Below are 23,318 nucleotides of genomic sequence, written 5' to 3'. Positions count from 1 at the left end.
GGGCACCCAAATAAAGATTATGTGGTATTCTGGTGGGTACATTGCCCACAAACGTTGAAGACAAGAGGAGCTGTTTGTACTCATTTGTGAAAAAGAAGTCATTCACCAGAACATGACTTTAATGTTTACTAGATACCTAAATGTAAAGATGTTAGCTTGTTTTATTGCACCTAAAATGCTTTTAGAATTCACTAACTTTGATTTTAAAAATGGAGGTGAGATTTCTTGTGATAGCTGTAGATGTCTTAACAGGTTATAAGTGGAGTAATGTTAGCTTATATGTGCCAGTGTGTACAGTCTTAGCAGAGAGATGCATTTAAATGGCATAATTCAATTTTATGAAGAAGTGGCTCCAGAGTTTTTCAGAATTCATCCGGGACTGGGTGGGATCAAGCACATTAACAGCTCCGTGGCAGTGAACTGCAAGTGTTTGATCTACTGCAACATGTAGTATCTTGTAAGATTTCTGCTTTGCTGATTGTTCCATGGAATTGTGTATGGTGCATGCTAGTGCCCATACCATGCTGATTTTCTGGTCATTGCCCGATTTCTGCATCTGTTATCTGTTTTTATAGAAGTACAAGCTGACATACCCTATCCTTTCTGATATAAATGCTTATTTATAAATATTTACGTACAACTGAAGTGTAAGATATCATGTGAATTAATATTGCTTTTCGGTTCAGCATGATAAACCTTAGTCATAAGCATTCATTGAAATTATTTTTATTTATTTATTTATTTTCTTTCATTTTTATAGGGTTGCAAAACTCCGTGATGAACTGATGGCCATACGGACTGAATGTTCTTCCGTGTACAACAAGGGGCATGCACTGACAACAGAGCAGACAAAGCTTATGATATCAGGAATAACCGAAAGCTTAAACTCAGGATTTACAACAAACCTAACCCCTGAATTAAATGCTGCAATGACCCAGGGTTTAACACCTACTTTGACTTCTTCCAGCTTGACATCTGGCCTTTCATCAGGTCTTACTTCCAGACTGACACCAACCATCACTCCCACGTACACACCAGGCATCCCACCACGGTTAATTCAAAGCTATGTGACAGGAGTAGACAGTGGGACTCTGCAAACACTCAAACTGATGCAAATCAGAAAACCTCTTATGAAGTCAGCTTTTGTGGGTCAGAATTTAACAGAAGAAGAGGTGAACATGAAATTTGTCCAGGACCTGTTATGCTGGGTGGAAGAAATGCAGGTAGAAATCTTTACAGAAACAGTCCGCTTTAATTATTACGTTTACTCTTTCTAGATCATGGCTAATTTTTCCTTCTTGTTTGTAAGGTGCAACTTGATCGAGCAGAATGGGGTTCAGATTTACCAAGTGTTGAAAGCCATTTAGAAAATCACAAAAATGTCCACAAAGCTATTGAGGAATTTGAATCCAGCCTTAAAGAAGCTAAAATGAGTGAGGTACAGCACCATATTCTTTATTTCTTTGGTTACTTTATTACTGGGTGACCCGTAGACTAATGTTGAATTTTAGAACTGTGTTTGGGTTTCACAGTCTGTCTGTCTTTTACTTCTGATCTCTAGATGACATGTCATGAAATCAGGAGATCTAATGGTTTAACATATATAACCTTTTTGTTGTCTTTTGACCTCATTTACCAAATACAGATCCAAATGACTGCCCCTCTTAAACTCAGTTATGCAGAAAAATTGCACAAACTGGAGAGTCAGTATTCAAAACTCTTGGTAAGTTGGTCATACCTTTTCGATGTTCAGCTTTTCAGTGTACAACATCTTTGATAAGGGATGAGCTTTAAATTCTGATTTTTGTAAATCTGTTTTTTTTCTTTTTAATAAAGAACACATCGAGAAATCAGGAAAGACATCTAGATACTCTTCACAATTTTGTGTCTCGTGCTACTAGAGAGCTGATATGGCTGAATGAAAAAGAAGAGGAAGAGGTTGCATATGACTGGAGTGATAGAAACCCCAATATAACAAGAAAAAAGGAATACCATGCAGTATGTATTGCTGGTATAATCCAGAGGGAATAATTAAATAATGTTTAAGAACTTAAGAGATTTCTAAAACATTTCTGTCTTTTTTTTTTTTTTCTTTCGTCTGGAAAAAAGGAATTAATGAGAGAACTTGATCAAAAAGAAGAAGTTATTAAATCAGTACAAGAAATAGCTGAGCAGTTACTTCTTGAAAATCACCCAGCCAGGCTAACCATTGAGGTAAGTTAGTAAAAACAGCACACAACCAAGAAAATTGTTTTGTGATTTAATAGACCTTAGATTTTGGGGGAAAAGAAGGGAAGTGCTAACTCATAGGAAATTGAACAACAATACTCTGAATAATGGGGCCTTTTTTTCTGTCTTCCAGTTTCCAAAAAGTAAAAACACTTCTATAAAGTTATGGTTATGTCTTGGATTGCTTAGATAAAATCCCTCTAATGTCTAAAATTAAACTTTCTAGAGTTGGTCTGTATAGACATTTCTGGTCATGCATGCAGCTTCTAGAGTTATTGATACAAATATCATTGGCAAACTGAGGTCACAGAACAGTCCTTATGTGGTTTCTCTCCTGTTGGATTGAAAGAAGTTTCAGTAGGGCTTTTCTAGCCACTTACTATATGTATGGGTTCCTATTATGGTTTAGGGTTGGTTTCATAACTTATTTGTCAGTGAATTATGAAACTTGTTTAGCTGTTAAAAATCTGACCAGGTGATGTGATTTACTTCAGGCTTGAATCAAGCTCTATATTATAGGCAAATGGTTTACAGAAAACTTATTGCAGCTGTAGTAGGGTCATAACAAGTTTCCAAAGGAGAACGTAAAATGCTTTTCTGTGTAGAGCTTCAAGAAAAGAGTAAATATAGACAGTGGGTGGTAAAAATGGAAACAATAAAAAGCTGTTTTATTATATAAGAATGAAAAAACTGTCAGAGAGGATGGATTTTTATGGTTCTTCAGCTCAGTGAGTTTATAACTGCGTAAACTGGAAACGTGAAGAAAACTCCTCCCTTCCTTCCTTCTCATGACATTTACTTTGAATAATAAATTACTTTTATGTAATGTGGGAAATTCTATTCTTTAAAAGCATATGCTGTTCTAATGGGTTCTTATCAGTGTAATATACTTAATATATTAATATATTAAAGATACATATTATGAAACCAGGCCATTGCAGTGAAGATGACTATGCAGGTTATGATGTCTGCAATAATGCTTTATTGGGACATTTAAAAATAAGGAAAAAGAAAAAAAAGTAGTAAATTTATGCCTTTTCTGCAGAATAATCTATGCATTAATGCGTCAGTTTGAAATTCATTGAAGCCAATGGAAAAACTCTCTTGAATCCCCTGAGAATCATATGGAATTGAATAATTGGGACTTTTGGCTGATTTCACAAAGGCAAGAGTACCCTCTGCTGGTCAGCACTCGTGCGGTGCACCTCTAGTGGCAGCACCATGCAGACGGTATAGGAGGCGTCCTTCCAGTAGGGTTATGTTCTTTAAATTCCTGTGCAACCGTTACACAAAATTATACATTGCGGCGAGTCCTGATTAATTAGTTTTATTGTGCATTCAGTGTTACTTTAATATCTGATTTGTATCCAAGGAAGAATCCAGTTACTTTGAATGAGTAAATAGAGCCACCGAATCATAGGCTAGCTTAGGCTGGGGGAACGTTGGGAGATACAGTCCAGCCCCTGCTTAAAGCAGTGTCAAGGCTTTGTTTGGCTGAATTCTGAATGTGCCCGAGGATGTGGCGATTTCACAGCTTCTCTGGGTGAGTTTTCTGATGTTTGACTATGCTGTGGCGACAGGATTTTTCTAACATCTAATTGGAATTTTCCTTGCTGCAGCTTGCTTTTCCTGGTTGAGGAGGTCAGGTTTAGATGCTTGTGTTTGCTGCATCACTTTTATGTTTCCTAAATTCTGGAAATGTATGCACATTTTAATTTTAATTTCCTTTTGTAAAATCTCTTTGTCTCCTTTAAAGGCCTATAGAGCTGCAATGCAGACACAATGGAGCTGGATTCTTCAGCTCTGTCACTGTGTTGAACAACATTTGAGAGAAAATGCTGCATATTTTGAGGTAAGAATGTGAAATGTTTTAAGTTAGGACCACAGTAAAAAGGTTCCACTGAAAGTGCTAGTTGCTCTCTCACAGTAGTTTTGAATTGACACTTATCATGTGCAATCATTAGATGATGAGCTGTGCTCCCACAGTGTTACCACACCTGCATTGTCTTCACTACAGTTACATCAATTCACAGCAGATGAAAATCTGGCCTGATGTTTTTTTCAGAGCGCTGCAGCTGCAAGTAGAGACTCTGAGAACCAGGACATGTTCTCTCCCCGTCATACACAACTGCCATCAATACAGCTTTTGCGGATGATGTAGAGTGGGGGGTGGTTAATGACAGCCAAGGAAGAACATAATCTAGGTGTTTTTTTCCAGGACTACCTAAATAGAAATGGAATGTACAGCATTAATAATAAACAGAGCAGAGAACACTCTGACAGCAGACACGTCCAACGAAACACCTTTCTGATTATCACCCATTTACATACTCAGCAAGTGATGCAGTACTCAGTTACATGCACAAGGCTTGAAGGTTTAAGGGTTTCTCAGTTACATGCATGAGGATCGAACATTTAGGAGTTTTTGGTTTAAAAAAAAATTTACTTTTTTAATATTTAAATTATAAAGATTAATCCTTAGTGTCTTCTGGGTTGGGTGGTTGAAGAGGAAGGGGCATGATGTCGGGATGAGATGCCTTTGGACTGAGAAGGGTGAGAGCCCAAAGTTAGGAAATGGACACTGGAGAAGACAAAGTGGAGCAATTTGGGCTCCCAGTGGTAGGGGGAAGAAATAGGAATTCTGGATTTGAGAAATGAGGTTTCAGGGACAGAATGGGGTGAGGATTATCACAGGACATTTCCCTTCCCAATCGTGCTTAACCAGGGCCCTAGTTTGGAGGTGCAGATGCCCACACAGAACTGCCAAGTGTGGCAGCTCACTTCCCCTCCTGCACAAAACGTTTGCTCCAGTGTGCTTGCTGAAGTTTGCAGCTAGTTTGCTACAGTTTATAGGCTTTGTCTGTTCTTTATATATGTAAGTAATTGTAATTCCAAGGGAAGCAAGAATCACTTCAGAAAACTTTTCCATTGCAGGAACAGTAATTAACTAAAGTTTAATAACTGCTGAATTAATTTTGCATGTAGACAGTACAGAGAATAACTGGTGTTACGTGTGCCTTCTTGAACAGTAGGTTTAGACATGAGATCGTGACTAGCATTGTGTGGTACAGTGGTCACTTCAAGCTACTAAAAAAGATTGTTTTTAAAAAGACAGCACTTAAAGAAAACTTCATAGTGTAGCTGTTTGTATACTTTTTAGGTTGTTTAAAAATAACCCAGATATTTATCTCATCCTAGTTTTTCAGTGATGCCAAAGAAGCCATGGAATATTTAAAGAATTTGAAAGATACCATATATCGAAAATACAGTTGTGATAGATCAAGCAGCCTTCATAGGCTGGAAGACCTTGTCCAGGAGTCTATGGTAAGAATTCAAGGATCCTATTAATGTGAGTTACAATTAAACAAGAAATGTGTAGGTTATAGTTGGATATAAAATACGTGTGTTAAAATTATTCCTTTGAAGTGAAGGAATACAAAAAGATGATTTGTTTTTTAGGACTTATAATTAAATAATTGCATCTGTCCATGTATAATGATTGTTTTTCATACCCTTAAAATACAGTTTTATTTATTTCTTTATCTTTACAATACCAGATGTTGTGGGAAACCAGTGACTTCAGAAAGATACTTTGTTCTTGTAAAATGTGTTACTTTTAAGGAGCATAGTAAAATAAGTCAGGAAAAGAAAAGCTTAACAGGATCAAAGAAGCAACACTGTATTCTGGCCATCTCTTATGACATGTTCTTTTCTTAACTGTTTTAGGAAGAAAAAGAACAACTCTTGCAGTATAAGAGCACAGTAGCAGGCCTTGTGGGGAGAGCAAAGGCAATAATTCAGCTGAAGCCAAGGAACCCTGACTGTATACTCAAAACATCCATCCCAATTAAAGCCATCTGTGACTATAGACAAATTGAGGTTAGAAACTTGAATTTCCTCAAATCAATTACAGACGTGAGAATTCAGCTAAAGTTTCATTAATTACCATGTTCCTGGAGAACACTAGGCTCTAAATTTCTTCCACCCTAGTAAACAAGAGCAAATCCTTGTGTTGAACATTGTTTTTGTTGTTCTGTTGCTTATTTGTTGACACGATTTGCAGAACTGCTTTGTAAAAGTATTTTGTAATGTTTAGCTCATTAAATTATTCTGCTTTTCTGTTAATACTAGATAACTATTTACAAAGATGATGAGTGTGTTTTAGCAAACAACTCCCATCGTGCTAAATGGAAAGTCATTAGCCCGAGTGGTAATGAGGCCATGGTTCCATCTGTATGCTTTACAGTTCCTCCACCAAACAAAGAAGCAATAGATACAGCCAACAGGTAGGGACAAAACCAAAACACCCATTTTTAAAAAAAGTTCATTTATATGAAGCTTGGGTTAAAATAATGTCTAACTTTTTTTTCCCTTTTTGATGTGTTACTTTGATCTACTTGGTTACTTGGATTTGTTTTATGTTTCAGGATTGAACAGCAATTTCAGAATGTTCTGGCCCTTTGGCACGAGTCACATGTAAACATGAAGAGTGTGGTGTCCTGGCATTACCTGACAAATGAAATTGAAGCTGTTCAAGCTGGCAATGTTGCCTCGGTATGTGCTACGTCTAGCAAGGGCCTCTTAGCCATTTGCTGGGAAGTCAGAGGCTGCACTTCCCAGAAATATTGTATAATCAATGGTTTGCAGCAATAGTAATCTTCCTTGTGGGAATAGTTGGCAGTGGCCACGCTGGTTACCAACTGTGCAACGTTCCGCCTTGACCTGAGTAGCCTTTACACAGATGTATTTGGGGGAGAGAGAGGTTGTATTATGAGAACTACCTGTAGCCTTATTGTGCTAATCTCTCAAAAGCAATTGAACAGTGACTAAACCTGAATTTTGTTCTGGAAGAGTCTACCTTTCTGCATTTATGTTGAAGATATCTGGGGAGATTTGCTTCACTAGGCTAAGATTAATCTTCATGAAAACCCCCATTATTTCCTAATGGCTGCAACTTCTTACTAACAACGGAACAACTGTGAAGCGACATGTAATCTTTCAAGCTGAAGGCAGCTGAACACTCATTCCTTCTTAATGCATTTTTTCATTCTTATACATGTCTGTAACTTGAAATATTAAATAGCTAATTAGGATCAATTTGTCATAAATTAAATAGTGATATAGATCAAAATACTATTCTGTCTGGCTAAAACAGTGTGTGAGATCACTGAATTACACAGTGTTAGACGTATAGCATAACACTATTTCATATAATAGTTTATTATCCAACATTGGTGTGTATCTGTCTACAAACTGTTGCAATAATATTTATAATACCCAAACCGACATTTTCACTCCTAATTTCCCACTGCTGCTGTTGAAAAGAAGGAATCTGAGCTAATTCTTGAAGTGTCTCTACTTCTGTGACTCTTGCTGGCTTCCTGTTTGTTGCTACATGGCATTAGATGGAGAAATGGTGTCTGATGTAGGATTGTCTTAACATAGCCCGTTACTGGCATTAAAGATGGAAAAGGGTTATAGTGAGTGTTAACTATCAGCTGTTAAGCTGATACCTGTCAAGTGGACTCCAGCCCAGGAGCAGCAAGCTTTCAGACCCTCAATTCTTTGACTTTACCATCTTAGTAATTGGTCGGTATTGCTTTTTGATAAAAAGCATTACAGGGAACTGTGTGAGTGATGCATCATTGCTGACCGTGCCTTGGGTTTATAATCTGTTGCAGATAAAGACGATGTTGCCAGGTGAACATCAGCAGGTTCTAAGCAATTTGCAGTCCCGCTTTGATGATTTTGTGGAAGATAGCCAGGAGTCCAAAATCTTTACAAGCTCCGATACAGCACAACTGGAAAGGGAAGTTAATGTTTGCAAGCAATACTATCAAGAGCTTCTGAAATCTGCAGAAAGAGGTAAAACTTTGCTGAGAAGAGTAGAAAGATGCCCTCAAGAGAGAGATTGTAGTTCTTGATAAAACTTCTCTCTCTGATTACAAGCTCTAGTGAATTACCCATTTTATCATATTGATATTGTTAATGCCCCAGTTCTTCTGAACAGATAGTCATCATTTTAACAATGTGCATAATTACATTGTACAGAAGCTTGATGTTTTTTTTAACTTTGTATATATTAAACGATGTAGAAATATTGATGTGTTACTTAATATACAGAGCGCAACAAAAATTTTTGCACCGAAGAATTTATTCTGTGCTCACTGTTTAGTCATGCCTTCCTTGTCTTTGAATGTTGGAAATGCAACTTGATTACTTTGTTGAGTTCATAACAGAATTAGAACTTTTTTTCACACTGTTAAGGCAAGAAAAGTGTCCTAGATATTTTCCTGGCTCCACAGAGTGCCCGTAGTTACTGCTCTCTTAACTCTGTTTTTAAATACAATAGGAACAGAAAGCTTAAAATATCTGCTGTAATTTACTGTCAAGTAGCTAATGACTTAAAGAAATACAGTAGTGCAAAGCTGATTACTGCATTAGTATAGTTCACTATACTTAAGGAAAGATGTGTTGCCCTGTGCATCTGAAAGGGAGGATTTAAAAAAAAAAAAAAAAAGCCCTGGCGATTGACTGTAGTATTGTGCCTGATAACATCTGACTGAAAGAATCAATCACTGAGTTTAGCATGGTCTGCGTAAGGGGTGATGCCTGTGACTGGGATGAATGGTCAAAGATGTATGCTAATTTTTCACATGTGAGGAGGTGATCTAATAATAGCTGAAATTTAAAGGTTCCTAAAATTTGCCTTATAGCCAAAATTCCAATGGAAACTGATGGGATTTCAGCCAGTCATGAAAAGACCTGTGGAATGGTGACTTTATAAAGTGTTTCATAAGAAGACATGGTGGAAATGACATGATTTGTTTGCTAACATGTGCCTTGTTTCTTTCAACAGAGGAGCAGGAAGAATCTATTTACAATCTGTACATCTCCGAAGTCAGAAATATCAGACTTCAGCTGGAGAGTTGTGAGGAACGGTTAATACGTCAGATCCGAACCCCAATGGAAAGGGATGATCTACATGAAAGTGTGTTTAGGATTTCAGAGCAAGAGGTGAGCCTTTGAGAAAGGCTGGTTTACCTAGGAAAAGAGTTTTATTTTAAAACAAATATATCCAGACGTTTTAAGCGTAGCCAGGAAAGTTTGCGGTGCACCTTGAAAAGACAAGAGTCAAAGAGTAAGCTTGTGTTTGTGAGAAAAAAAGATGCCAATATATGGCAACTCTGTTAGGTTTCCCTCTTACATATTTTAAAAATTTTTAATGGTGTCCACATGAAACAAGCAAAGGAGAGCAGACCTGTACTGATAATGATATGTAGAGTATATGTGAGGTTGATGCAGGATAAAAGCACTGTCAATCACCTTTCATTTTACAGAAACTGAAGAAAGAACTGGATCGACTGAAGGATGACCTGGGAGTCATCACAGATAAATGCGAAGAGTTTTTCGGTCAAGCTGCTGGTTCACCTTCAGTCCCTACTCTGCGCTCTGAACTCAACGTTGTTATTCAGAACATGAACCAAGTTTATTCCATGTCTTCCATTTACATAGATAAGTATGTAATAGGCTATCTTCCATCACACATGTTTTAGTTCACAGTTTTCTCTTCAAAATAAATTAAATATAAAGATATTAGTATGAATAATACTGATCAAGGAAAAGGGAGTTAACATAATTTTAACATTGTATAAAGGGGTACCTCATGACATGAAAAGGCTGAAAAACACAAGTGTGTTGGGTGTTGTTATTAATGGTTCAGTTAACAGGAGATTACTGTTTTTCAGATTAAAAACTGTAAATTTGGTGCTGAAGAACACCCAAGGAGCAGAATCATTAGTAAAACTCTATGAAACTAAGTTGTGTGAAGAAGAGGCAGTAACGGCTGACAAAAACAATATTGAAAATCTGATGGGTACATTAAAGGTAAGAGTTGGCTGGTGCCTTTTGATGGGCAAATAAAAAAAAATAGGAAAATGATCTGTCTTATAACACCTGTTTTGGTTATGCTGTGCTGTATAGTGTATCTAAAGTTGTCTTATGTATTTGGAGGAAAGTCTGTGTTAGGATTGACATCTCAGAAAAAAATGACAACTTTGGAGCATTAGGATAGTTTGCATGTGCATTCCTGCTGCTAGGAAATGCCTTGCAGTATCTGTACTTCCAAGAGTGGCACTTGTTAATGCTGCAGTAAGACCTATTTTTTGTCTCTTCAAAAGGTAACATGTGCTTAAGATAACATCTATATACTGTTATATAAATGTGGCCACAATAACATTCCTGCTACTGCTATGGTACACTAATCAGGGTTTCCTAGGAGGTTTGGCAGATATCTTTGAGAAAGGGTAAGATTGAAGTTAAGCATTTTTTGTGTGCTGTATATACCTAATTTTAATACTGCAAAGGATTAGTAATGCTTTTTTGTTAGAATTATTAGCATCTACCTAAGGATTTTTTTGAAAGCTGTAGTTTATAAGATAAGCGTGTTAATTTGCTGTCTCTGTTTTGATATATGTGTTGTGGGGGGATGCTGTTACTTAGAATTAATCTGCAGTTCATAGCTAATTAGTTGCTTCAGACCCATTCTGGTGCCATTCCAGTGTTTGAGCAACCAGAAGTAAAATATTCATTTAAACATTTTTCATTTATTCATTTATACATTTTTACTCATGTAAAATACTCATTTATAAAACAGTGTCATAATTTAGGAGTTATTTACAATTTATCATTTATCACATACTAGCAATGGAGATCTGAAGTGGATGAGAAGAGACAAGTGTTCCATGCCTTAGAGGATGAACTGCAGAAAGCAAAGATGATCAGTGATCAGATGTTTAAAATGCACAAGGAACGTGATCTTGACTTTGACTGGTATAAAGAAAAAGTTGATCAGTTAGCTGAAAGGTGGCAAAACATTCATTCTCAAATTGAAAATAGGTTTGTATAACTTTTTATTATAATCCGTTCATGTTTTATGCTGTTTTTGTTGTTTCTGAGGAAAAATAATCAGAAATGAATGCTAAAATAGGTCAGAACAGTTTTCTGAACTATTTGTGAAAAGTGCTAAGATCAAGGATTCTTACCTTTTCTATGCTGTTGACATTGTTGTCTTACTTTTCCACAGGAAATATCTGTGACTGTTGAGCACCAAAAGATTAACAAGATATAGAACCTTTATTTACTTACAACTTACAGAGACACAGTAGACATAAATTGTCTTTTTTCTTTGCAGAAAAAGCCTGTAGAAATGGCTTGCTGTCCTATAGAAATACCATCTGTTTCTCCACATAATTAGTTCTGACAGGCTAAACTGATGAGCTGATTCATCAGTTATGATTGGATTCATGTTAACTTGCTTTTAATAACTCAAGTGCTAAGTCTGGAAGTCCTTAGCTTCCATTGACTTCTGTGATAATTTTGTTGCAATAACTTTTGGTGAAGTGCCAGTATTTTCTTTTGGTGTGCAACTGTTTTCATGCAGCTTCAATACCCAATTGAGATGTTGCTCTAAATTCAGCCCTTCAGTATTACTATCATGATGATATTGGAGAATGTTACTCAAATGCACATGCCTACACAGATGTACAGATACAGCAGAACACACCTACCCGTAATTCTGAAGGAGATGTCCATGCATGACATTCTTGGAAGTATTTTTCCCTTCACTCTCTATAGTTCTGTTGCCTATATGGAAGGGAAGCAGAACTATAGAAACTGAAGGAAAAAGTATGGGCAAGTTAAGGAAGTCTGTACAATACAGCCTGAATTTATTTTCCTTTAAAATCTACTTTAGTTTGTCATTATAGATAACCTGAAAAAGAGCATCAAAGATAGTGCTTTTCATGTAAAACTTCACACAACAACCTTTCACATTTTTGTCCTCCTTTTTTAAGGGGCAAATATCTGTACAGGTGTAATACTGAAGTTATTCACTTGTAATTGACTAATTTAGTTGTCTCTGTGTAACATTGCTATAAGTTAAAAGGGAGATGGGCAAAACCTGACTCATTTAAAGCTGACTGCAGAACAGCTAGCTTTAAATCCACCTCAGATTTTTCATCATCTGGTAGCGTGACAGAATTTAAATGATAAAACAATATTTTTATGAGGTACTGAAGTGTCCTTATTTCTTTAGAGGGCAAACGTGAACCACATGCTCTCCTCACAGGCCCATATCCTGAATAGAATATGCTGAAAGATGACTGTTAATACATGGTGGCTTCTAGTGTAAATAGGACAGATTGTGGTAGTTGCAGCATGTAGCTGTAAACAAGCTGCTTTCTGCAAATGTTCGTTCTGCTGCTTCCTAATAGCTTGACACTGATGATCTTTATACAAAAAGTATGTACAGATATTGGCTGCAGTTATCATGATCCTTTCTCTTTTTCATGGTTATTAGCTTTAAAACATGCTTAAGTATGAAACCTGACCAATATTGTTTCCTTTGCTTGCTCTTTTTCAGTCTCCTTTTGGCATCTTGAGAACAACATTAGTGTGATTCAAACTATTCATTCCAAATCAGACTATAAAAAGCTGTTAAATAAGTATGTTTATCCATAATCATGCGGTGTTTTGGATTAGTTGTATTTATATGATCTTTGAAGTATAAGGATCATGAAAGAAAAATTGTCAGTATTCTTGTCAGTATGGAAACCACTTTCAAGAAATACACAGCACTCTCTCCTTTTCAGGTCAAAATCATGATTTAAAAATGGACTTACCCAACAAGATCAGTTGCTTTCACACATTAGAATATTTTAAAACTTTGGTTTTAGTGTAAGTCCTGTTGTTTTGTGGGAGGCACAGGGTATGGTGAACTGCTACTTAACCTCCAGTACAGCCCTTTCCCTTCTTGGTTCACATTTGAAATACTCTCACTTCTTATAACAGAATTAATTGCAGTTGCAGAGCCCTCCCTCTTGCTTGGGGATTCCTGTGCTCATGGAGTTTCAAGCAGTTTAGCTCGCTGATGAGGGATATATGCAGAATTTATTCTGTAGTAGGATCTCTCCTGGGTATCGTTTGTGACAAATGAAAAGGTTTCTTCAAGCTGGGAATCTGGATGTTTGAGAAGTTAATTTACTGTTTAGTTAGTGTTATTTTAGTATGGTTCTAGTGTGAGCTATAGCAGAGCTAAGGCATCCAAAACCTTTAAAGCTTTATTTGGCTTAGTGTTGTACTTTTTCTCTTTTATATTCATCTTCTCTCCTTTGGCATATCTTCTAAAATAAAATCAGGTTGCGTGACTTAGAAGGTATTAATAAATCCCTGAAGTATTACAAAGATACTTACAATTCTTTGGACACGTGGATTCAACAAGTCGAAGATACTCAGAGAAAGATTCAAGAAATCCATCCTGAAAATAGCAAAGCATTGGCTAAACAGCTGAACCAACATAAGGTACGAAAGGGATCTCATTGTAGGAAAGCACTGCTTTAATGACTGAAAAAGAATTAAAATATCTTTTGAACCCAGTCATGTCAGTCTTATTTCTTGATGGGAAGTGCTTATGCCCCTCAGCCCTTATTGTAAAATTCCAAATAATCACCAGCTTTTATGTTTTTCTGTTTACAAAGCAGTTAACATCGTTAATGGGTCACTCCCTGATTGTAGCCGTTTTATAGACCAGGTTGTTTTGGTCTTCAAATCTGCAAGAAGAGCAAAACCTTAGAGAGTGCCTACAATTCTGGACTCTCCTTATCACATCATTTTTTATTCAACACTGCTCTTGGTAGTTATGGATGTAGAAATATTTTCATGGAGGCAGAGCTAAACTCAATAACTCTCTCCTGCAAGAAGGAAATGCAGCTTAAATAAGAGACAGAATAACAAATTATATGCATGAAGTGGTATATTCCTAATTTCTTTTTCAGTTCACTCACCAGCTATTAAACCTGGCGGGCTTTTTTCACTACTACTGTAAGCCTGACAAAGCCAGGACATGGGTTTGAGCATGTAATTACTTGCACACACATGGAAATAAGCTTATTATGTAAATTTTGTGATGTTAGATAAAGTAGAAATGCTAATAATAGTAATAAAAATCACTTTCTAAGATGAAGATGTAGATTCATATTTTACAGATGCTGGTTTCTGAGATTGAAATGAAACAAAGCAAAATAGATGAATGCCAGAAGTATTCAGAACAATACTCAGCTGCTGTGAAGGTAATAAATAACGTTATACTTAAAATCCTTTTTTTAGTGTCAGTATCATGTGGAATGCCGATCATTTTGTGTATTTTCTCTTTTTACAGGACTATGAGTTGCAGACTATGACCTACAGAGCTATGGTTGACTCCCAACAAAAATCTCCAGTGAAACGCCGAAGAATGCAAAGCTCATCAGACTTCATTATTCAAGAGGTAAATGGATTTCTTATGACAGGAAAATGTGGTTTTTTGAGTCTTTGCTTAAAACAGAGTAAAGAATAGGATGTAGGATTTATTAATGATGAAATAGGGTAACCCAAGCAAGATTTTTTTTTTTTCTATATGGATTTATGATGTGACAAATATCCTATTGGTCATTATGCAGTATTTAGATAATGAGATGGTATATTGCTGTTGATGAACAAAAGTCCCCCAAATTATAAAAAACTATATGAGAAATGTACCTCAGTAAAACTGTTGAGAACTACCTCTGGGCTGGATCTTGATCACAGTAAACAGGGGGAGCTTTCATCTTTGCTATGGTAAAACTTACCAGATCTGGACACTTTGACAGATTCCAAGGCAAATCAGCCTCATTTGGGTGCTACGGGGAAATCTGTCTCCCTACTTACTGTTAGACAGAAGAATAGTGACCAGCACTGCTTGTCCCTCTTATAACCTGTTCTTACAGGGGGAAAGAATCAAAGTGACTGTGAAGTCAAAACATTGTCTTCTGTTTCTTCTCCATATGGATCTCCTCATAGATCCTTAGGATGTATTTGTGCAAGTGCACCCTGCTGATGGCATTCAGCTTCGGAATCAAAATTAGGACTTTGGATTCCACAATCAGGATTTTGGAATAAAAATCAGGATAGGTTCTAGAGTAGTGTTTATCACTTCTTTGAAGGTTAATGGGAGTATTTCTCTTCTCTCCCCGCCCCCCCCCCCCCCCCCCCCCCCCCCACTTTGTTTCTCTGCAGTTCATGGATTTACGGACTCGTTATACTGCCTTAGTGACCTTGATGACCCAATACATTAAGTTTGCAGGTGACTCTTTGAAAAGACTGGAAGAGGAAGAGGTAGGTCTTTCCTTGGCAGCCAACCAAGCAAAAAGAACAGCTAGGCAAACAAAGAGCAATACACCTCTTGGAATTATTCACAAAGTTAGCAGCAGATATGAAAGACTAAAATTCCTTATATACTGCACTTTATACAGGAGTGTAGGAGTGTTAAATTACACCATTATCATTCAGATAAGCAAAATCCTATACCATCCATACATTTTACCAGTTCTTCCAGCTAGAAGGATCATACTAAATTCTGATAGAGATGTAGTTACATACAGTACATTTTAATACTTTAATATTTTAGGGCTTGGCCTTTTTGATAAATGCAGACATTAAGATTAGGGCAAACTTAGTGTGCGTGCACTGTTGATATTCTATGTGGGCCTTAATATTCCATGGTATGCATTCTGGTCCACTTAACGACGTATAAGGGAGTTCTTTAAACAGGGAAGTGTGATGCCCTCTTAATTAATTTCTTAAGTTTCTTTAACATATTTAGATTGTTTTTTTCCTTCTACCTTTCTACTGTATTGATTCTTTGGGGTCAAACAGCATTTTATTTATGCTTAGCATTGAATCTTATTAACAAGAGAGGTTACTGAAATTGAGCAGACAAATTACTCAAAACACGTGCTTGCTGCAGAATCAACCTTCCAAATAATTGAGAAAAAAATACTTTTAAATTCTTCGCTTTCTTCAGAAATGTTTCTCTCTGAAAGAGATTGTATAGTCATTCTTTAAGGACTACAGTGTTTTAGTATAAGCTATACAGTGCATATCTCTAAAATAATGCCCATATTAAATGTAGTCCTATATAAATTACATAAAATTGGAGAACACTCTCATAAGGGTATAAATTTCAATGTTGTTATTATTACAGAAAAAAAATCAGAGTTCTTAAACGAATGTTATGTAATTCTAGTGCTGGCTTTGTCTTTATTGGCTTTTCTTGCTATTGAATACCTCTCGACAAACTGTAACACTAATAGCATATATCTTTGTGCGTCACGAAGTGGTGGAGCATACGGGTGGAAATAGATAACGTTTGTTGCTTAGTAGCCAGTATAACTGAGGATTTAGTATGACTACTAATGCTAATGGTATCAAGGATAAAAAGTTAAACAAAAAACAAGAATTGAAACAATGATCAAGAAACCTGTAAATGTTGATAGGCTTCACGTTCTTCAAGAGCAAATGGAATCTTTTAAACTCTTTTGAATTTGAGTCTGCTCTGAATCTCCAGGACTGCTTTTTTGGAAATCAACTACCACCTCCCCCCCCCCCCCCATCTTCCATCCTCCCCCACCTTCTGGCAGCCTTCTAAATCTTTGATAGCTTCTTTGAAGATAACCTAAGTAGGTTTCCAGTCTCAAAGTGATTTGATGGGGTTTTTCTTTGTAATCAGGGTAGCAAATCAGAAAATTAATAACCCTTTTCCAAGGAGGAATGATAATATTTTTCTTCTGGGATCAGACCTCTGAAGTCTGTGATTGCTCCAAGATTTTCTTCCATGCCAATCTTTCTTCCTAACTCTCAGTTATGGCATTAAGAATGCGCAGAATAAGAAAAAAATAAGATCCTTTCCACGATATCTCAGTTTAATCCATGTACTGTCATGCTCAGAGCTTACCAGAGGAGAGGGAACTCCAGCAACCTGTGAAGTCAGCTGAAGTCTTTCAACGTTTGGGATGTAATGAAGCTGTTGAATTCGGAGAGGAAAACACACCTAATGAAAGCATGATGGATGTGGAATATTTGCAAAAAGATAACTCTTCCAGTAAACCTAAACACACAGAAAATAAATCAGAAATTGACAGAAGAAAACTAGATGTAGACAGATATGATAAAATCAAAACTGATAGAACATTAAAGCAATTTTCAAATTTCAGTGGTCAAGAAAGTAGCATTAATGGCAACAGAGAAAATAAGCTGCATACAGAGCAAGAGAATTTAATAGGTTTTGGTAATCAAAGTAAAGAAGAAAATGGTAGAAAAGATTGTTTTGTTTCAGCTGAGAGCTGTGTGGGTGTGAACAACGATCCTGGTGAAATGTTAAATGAGCAAATTGTTAATGGAGAGAGTCAGAAAACAGAGGGAGTATCAAAGAAGCTGCCTGAAGTGGAAATGATACACGAAACCACAGGAAAAAATTGTTCAAGAAAGGCAGGGAGTGATGTTTCAACAAAGGAAGTATGTGAGATGCAATCAGAAACTAATTTTGAGCTAACAACAAAGAAAGATGAAGTTACTCCAAAAACTGGAAAGCGTGGCCTGGATATCGGCCCTTACAAGCAGCAACATTTTTCACCAAGAACTTATTTTGAATGTCAGCATAAAGAATATTGCTTTACAGAAAGTAATAGCCGTAATACTTTAAACTCTGAAGACAGAGAGTTTCAAGTGTGTGGTGAAGAAGGTGACTCTCTTTCAGGTGTAAGGAATGCAACACCTTTAGAAAAAGTCACATCCTCTTTCAGAGAGCTGGCAGTGCACAATGGAAGTGAAAAAACAAAGTTAAATTTGCAATCTGTGAGCAATCCAGGTGTTTCTGGTAGTGTTGAAAGGGACACAAACAAACTGCACGGAGCATCTCTGGATAAAAGTTACTTCATAGCAGAAAACGAAATCCTAGAAAAAACAAATTTAAATCCAAATGAAGCCAAGAGTACAATGCGAGAAGCTTTGTCTGTTTCTTCAGGAAATACTTCAGAGAATCAGTATGCAGCAAAAGTCTCTGAATCTTATCCATTAGATTTTGAAGTGTCACCAGTGCAGAGTGATCCAAGTTTAGGTACGGAATTGTTAGGAAGTGCTGGTGATTTAAATATAGCCCCCTCGGAAATGATTTCTGGAGGAGAGGATTGTTTTCCATTATCAGAACATGGATTAGCAAAAAAACTTTTGATTCACGATGAGAAAGTAAGTGAGAAGAAAATATCACAGGGTAAAATTTGTGGTTTGGACAATATAAGTGGGAAGAAGGAGAGTGGAGAAGACCAGTTAGAACAGGGTCAGAAATGGAAAGATTTATTGCTAGTTGCAGAAATGGACAGTAGAGATAAGGGTCATAGCACAAAGGTACCTGGAAAAAACACTGAACTCCAGAAAACATTCTGTAAAAAAACAGGGAAAAAAGCCTCAGTTGAAAAAAGAGAAAGGCAAAAAAAAAGCAACAATGATAATGAAGAGAAAAGGAACACAACTGTTATTAAGGTACCAGAGTTTTTATGCAATGCAAATGAAACAGTTAATTTAAGAATGATTCTAAACCAATCTAAATCAACATTTGAATCTCAAAATATGTCAAGGTCAAGTGATTTAAAGTTGATTTAACATAATTTAAACAATGAATACGCTCATGATATTAATTACTTTGCATTTTGAGATGATTACATTTTTTAATTTCTTTTAAATTTATTTTTGTTTATTTTGTATTACTATCTAATTACCATCCTTTTCTCCACCCAGCTGATGCTCAGCCATGTCGATTAGAAATAATGAAAGCTAACAAGATATAGTTTGTGACTGCATCTGTATTTTTAGTTCTTCTTTTTCAAGCATAATACATTAGATTTTGTGTCTATAGGAGCATAAAAGGAGATCTGATAAGAAACCAATTTAAATGTTTTGTATTTGTTGGGGTCTGTTCAAAATTGTGACACGGGAAATACGGAGAGGAACTGAAGAAGCTGCCTTTGCATTAGCCTTTTAGGAAATAAGTTTCATATATTGTATGAAAAATCAAGTAAATCTGGTAAATTTGAACTAAACCAACATTTTGTTTATTTGAAAATGTTGCTATAATTACCCTTCATGCCATGTTTGTATGATCGTAGGAATATAGGTGTGTTCTTACCTCACGTTAGCTCACATTTGGTAACTAATGCCATAATAGTGCGAATGAAGACAATGTATGTATGGTTTCAACCATATTATTACTGGTGAATACACATCTTGCTTATAAGAGTTTCCCTTGATCTGCCAACATACGGAGACTACTAGCTGACTGGTTTTCACAGGATTTTTCTAATTATCATGTTTATACTTCTAACTGTGTCGACACTGCAGAGCAGCTGTGCTCTTACCAGTCCCCCAGCTGAGCATTGGGACTCTGGAGCACACTACAGAGCAGTATCTGTATTGGGGTTTAGATACTTCTCTTTCTGGAGCTGATGCATCTTGGCTCTAGCTCTAGATACTGTTTCTTTTCTTGGAGGGGATTTCCAAACTTCCCTTGTGTTATTTGTGCTTGCAAGCATAAAAATCCTTCTTCCAATTCCTACTGAACTGATCCAGAAATGGTAGGCTACTTTCTTTGTGGGAATTCTTGCACGTAGTGTTTGGCTCACTGTTTGCTCTACCTATTTGTTTGGAGAAAAAAACATATGCAAGCTGTTGTTTGACGCTGCTTACCGCTAAGAGGCATCTGACTGAAGTGACAGGCTTCAGGACTTCTTCACTTTGTGGATGTCTTTATGAAGGGTTTCATGTTTGGCTAATGGTAACTTCCTGAAGCTTACTGTATCAAGAGAAGGTGATGGTGGTGGGAACTGCTCGTCCTACTTTCTGGACGTACCATATATATATGAGTAAGTATTTTCTACTCAGCTTTTCAAAGAGCCTAACATGTTTCATATTCTGTATTCCATAAAGTACATTCCAACTTACCTCGTTCTTTTACAGATTTTAAAGAATAAGGAAGCATCAGTGCGTGAGGCATATTCGGATCTAATGGCACAGCAAAACAGCACAGTTGATGAGAACAGAAAACTCATGGGAAAGGTAAAAACACTTGAAGATGCGTTGGAGGATATGAAGAAACAAAAATTCCAAGTGGAACAGGAGCTCTCTAAAGTGAGGGAAGCTGCAGAAAAAGAGTGGAAGAAGCAACAAAAGGACATGGAAGAGATCTGTCTTCAGAAGACCAAGGCTGAGCAAGAGGCAAAGCAGTGTCATATAGATCTAGAGAACATTGAGAAAGAGAAAGCAGATGCACAGCAGGAGTTGGAGTGTATAAGGCAGCTCATTTTTCAGGCAGAGACTCAAAGAAGTATACTGGAAGAAAACCTCCGTGCTTTTCGAAATCAAGTAGAAGAAAGCACCTTTACCAGAAGAAACCTTGAAGAGCATCTAAGAAGAAAAGACACTAATCTTCATGATTTAGAGCAACAAAAAAAAACCTTAATGCAGGAGCTGAAGAAAAAAACAGAAGGAGAGGAGAAACTTATGAAACTGATAAAGCAAATGGAACAAGATCTTGAATTTAAAGGGAATCTATCAGAAATAAAGCTGCAAGAAAAAGAGAAAACTGAGGCCAGAAGGAAAGTTGTTGAAGGCAGGTACTCTGTAACTAGAGAAACTTCCCTGCCAACTTTCATGGCTGGGCAAGGCAGCCAGTGTAGGACTGATTCTGAAATTACAGATTTCCAGAAGAAACAAGAAGCCAAAAAAGTAGAAGAGCTTAAACAGAAGATAGATGAGCTAACCCTTGCTAACAAAAAAGCTGATAAAACTATTAAAGACCTGAAATATGAACTGAATGAAATTGAGCTTCAGAAATCATCAACAGAAGAAAAGTATCGTTTATTAAAAGAAAAACTAGATAAAGTCAATAGTGAACTTAAATGCCTAAAAATTAAGTTGGAGGAAAAAGACCAAGTAGAGCAGGGATATTTGCAACAGTTGAAAGAACTGGACAAGCAACTACATAGAACCACAGGGAAAGCTGAAGAGGTGATGCAAGAAGCTATAGATCTTAAGAAAATTAAGATGAACTATCAGGAGGAGCTGAAATCTGTTCAGCAAGAAAAGATGCAGCTAAAAAGAGAAGTAGAGGAATTAACTAGATCACAGACAAAAACTGAAATCACTATCAAACATTTAAATTCACAAATCAGTTCTCTTCAGAAAGAGAAGCTGGCAGCTGAACACAGAACACAGTCATGCAAAGGAGAAGCAAATAATCTTCAAGAGCAATATAAGAAAATTCAAGAACAGTTGCTTCAAAAAACAAAAGTAGAGAAAGAAAACCAGCAGGAAATTCAGATGCTAAAGAACGACTTAGCCAAAAGTAATCAGGTGTCAGAAACATTGAAGCAAAAGATAGAGGACCTTAATAAATGGAATACTGAAACAAAACTACTGATGAAGAAAATTCAGTCTGAATCAGAGAAGATGGCTTTGGAAAAACAAAGTATTCAAAGGAAAAATGAGGCATTAAAAGCCCTAGCAGATGGTTTCAAAGAGCAACTGCGTACAACAAATGAACAATTGCACAAGCAAACAATAATTGAGCAAGAATTCATATGTAAAATTAAAAGCCTAGAAGTTGATCTAGCAAAAACAAAAGACTTAGCTAGTGAATATAAACAAAAATGTGATAAACAAAGTGCTTCCACCCTAACCATTGACCGGGAGGTTAAAAATCTAAATGCCCAAATGAATGCTCTAACTATGGAAAAGAGAGTGAATGAGCAGAAGATACAACTACAACAAGCTCATATACAAGAGCTAAGTAGTAAATTAAAAAAATTACAGGATGAACTCCATCAGAAGACTCTGGATGAACAAACGGCACACAAGAAGATGATTCTGTTTCAGGAAGAATCCATTAAGTTTAAACACTCTGCAGAGGAATTTAGGAAAAAAGTTGAAAAATTACTGGAATCCCATAGCATCACAGAAAAGGACATTTCTGGCATAAAACTAGAATGTGTTGCTCTTCAGCAGGAAAAGCATATGGCTGAGGAAAACATCATGCTGTACAAGATACAAATGGAAGATCTGCAAGAAAGGCTTAAAAAATGTCACGAACAACTACAGCAAGGGAAGCAGGCTGAAATGGACTATCACCAGAAGTGCAGGAAACTTGAGGAAGAATTGGAAGTGCAGAAGCGCACGGTTGAGAGCTTGAAACAGAAAATGGACCTGCAGGTCAAGGAGAGTGAACACAGGTTTCTTTTGTTTCAGAATGAAGTTCAGCAAAATAATAAACTCCAAGATTCTGGATATACATTGAGCTGTGAGAGAAGAGGGAATGATTTCAATTACATGACTGACACCACAGCTAGAGAATTTGAACAGCTTCTTCCACATGCAAAACCTAGCTCACCTTTGTTAAGACAGAAACAGGAGACATCAGGTTTTAAATCTGATCAAATAGAAGAAAATACATTCTACATGAGTGCTGATGATGCAATACCGAGAGAGGTGCAGTTCCAAATGTCAAGAATAAACCAATCACTAGAAGAAGATGCAAGCCCACAATCTTTTGCAGAGTTTGTTTCTCAAACGAGTACGCAATTCCAGATAACTTTTGATAAAGCAAACCAAATCTTTGGAACATCTGAAAGGGACAAATTGAGAAACAGGAACCTACACAGTTCCAGACAAACTATTAGACATGGAGAAGACATGAAACACGAATTGGGAGTGGTAAAACTGCATCCCTTGGAGGTACACACCACGTTTTGTGAGGGTTTGCCTTCCTAGTGCTGGTTTTTACTATCCTATTTTTTGTTTGTTTGTTTTCAGTTATGCTTTATCACTATTCTGTATTCTCTGTGATGTTTCTTATGTTCTTACCTTGGTGGAGGGAACCCCTTCATTCTTACATGACACAAAAAGCTTTTCATTAGACCTTTGCAGCAGGTTTGTTAATATCTAAGAAACACATTATTTTAAAAGTTTTTATTGGAAATAGGAATTCACATACACCATTGTATCATTATTAGTCAAAATAAGCTTTGATTAATGGCACTAAGTTCATATAGTAACAAGCAACAGTTATTATTGCTTAGTCTAGTCATATTGCTGTTATTGAATTAATATTTGAAATGGCAAATGCACTTTAAAACTCTAGCTATCTATATTTCTCTGCTCTCCAATGCTAGTAGCAGTTCTCCTTTCTG

The 23,318-nt window shown here is 36.6% G+C and overlaps 2 protein-coding genes across 20 annotated transcripts in view; both read left to right on the top strand.

Moving 5' to 3' along the window:
- DST (dystonin) overlaps window positions 1-23,318 on the top strand; it is a 313,545-nt gene that overhangs the window by 164,264 nt on the left and 125,963 nt on the right. For 18 of the 19 annotated variants that reach the window (XM_075498103.1, XM_075498099.1, XM_075498102.1 and 15 more), the window contains 19 exons: window positions 761-1,223; window positions 1,310-1,438; window positions 1,646-1,723; window positions 1,837-1,998; window positions 2,110-2,214; window positions 3,986-4,081; window positions 5,428-5,553; window positions 5,956-6,108; window positions 6,361-6,515; window positions 6,657-6,783; window positions 7,911-8,094; window positions 9,089-9,246; window positions 9,570-9,748; window positions 9,978-10,116; window positions 10,934-11,127; window positions 13,428-13,590; window positions 14,274-14,357; window positions 14,447-14,554; window positions 15,322-15,420. In XM_075498103.1, the coding sequence (XP_075354218.1) occupies window positions 761-1,223; window positions 1,310-1,438; window positions 1,646-1,723; window positions 1,837-1,998; window positions 2,110-2,214; window positions 3,986-4,081; window positions 5,428-5,553; window positions 5,956-6,108; window positions 6,361-6,515; window positions 6,657-6,783; window positions 7,911-8,094; window positions 9,089-9,246; window positions 9,570-9,748; window positions 9,978-10,116; window positions 10,934-11,127; window positions 13,428-13,590; window positions 14,274-14,357; window positions 14,447-14,554; window positions 15,322-15,420 (2,902 nt within the window). Of the gene's footprint in view, window positions 1-760; window positions 1,224-1,309; window positions 1,439-1,645; window positions 1,724-1,836; window positions 1,999-2,109; window positions 2,215-3,985; window positions 4,082-5,427; window positions 5,554-5,955; window positions 6,109-6,360; window positions 6,516-6,656; window positions 6,784-7,910; window positions 8,095-9,088; window positions 9,247-9,569; window positions 9,749-9,977; window positions 10,117-10,933; window positions 11,128-13,427; window positions 13,591-14,273; window positions 14,358-14,446; window positions 14,555-15,321; window positions 15,421-20,091; window positions 22,864-23,318 lie in introns of all 19 variants that reach the window. The other variant, XM_075498113.1, reaches the window with a different exon arrangement.
- Window positions 15,455-18,741, top strand: LOC142407858 (uncharacterized). Its single transcript, XM_075497493.1, has one exon. The coding sequence runs from the start codon at window positions 17,014-17,016 to the stop codon at window positions 18,739-18,741; it is 1,728 nt and encodes a 575-aa protein (XP_075353608.1). The 5' UTR covers window positions 15,455-17,013.

Source organism: Mycteria americana, chromosome 3, assembly GCF_035582795.1.
Source record: "Mycteria americana isolate JAX WOST 10 ecotype Jacksonville Zoo and Gardens chromosome 3, USCA_MyAme_1.0, whole genome shotgun sequence".
Lineage (NCBI taxonomy): Eukaryota > Metazoa > Chordata > Aves > Ciconiiformes > Ciconiidae > Mycteria > Mycteria americana.
This window is presented reverse-complemented; position numbering and strand designations above follow the sequence as displayed.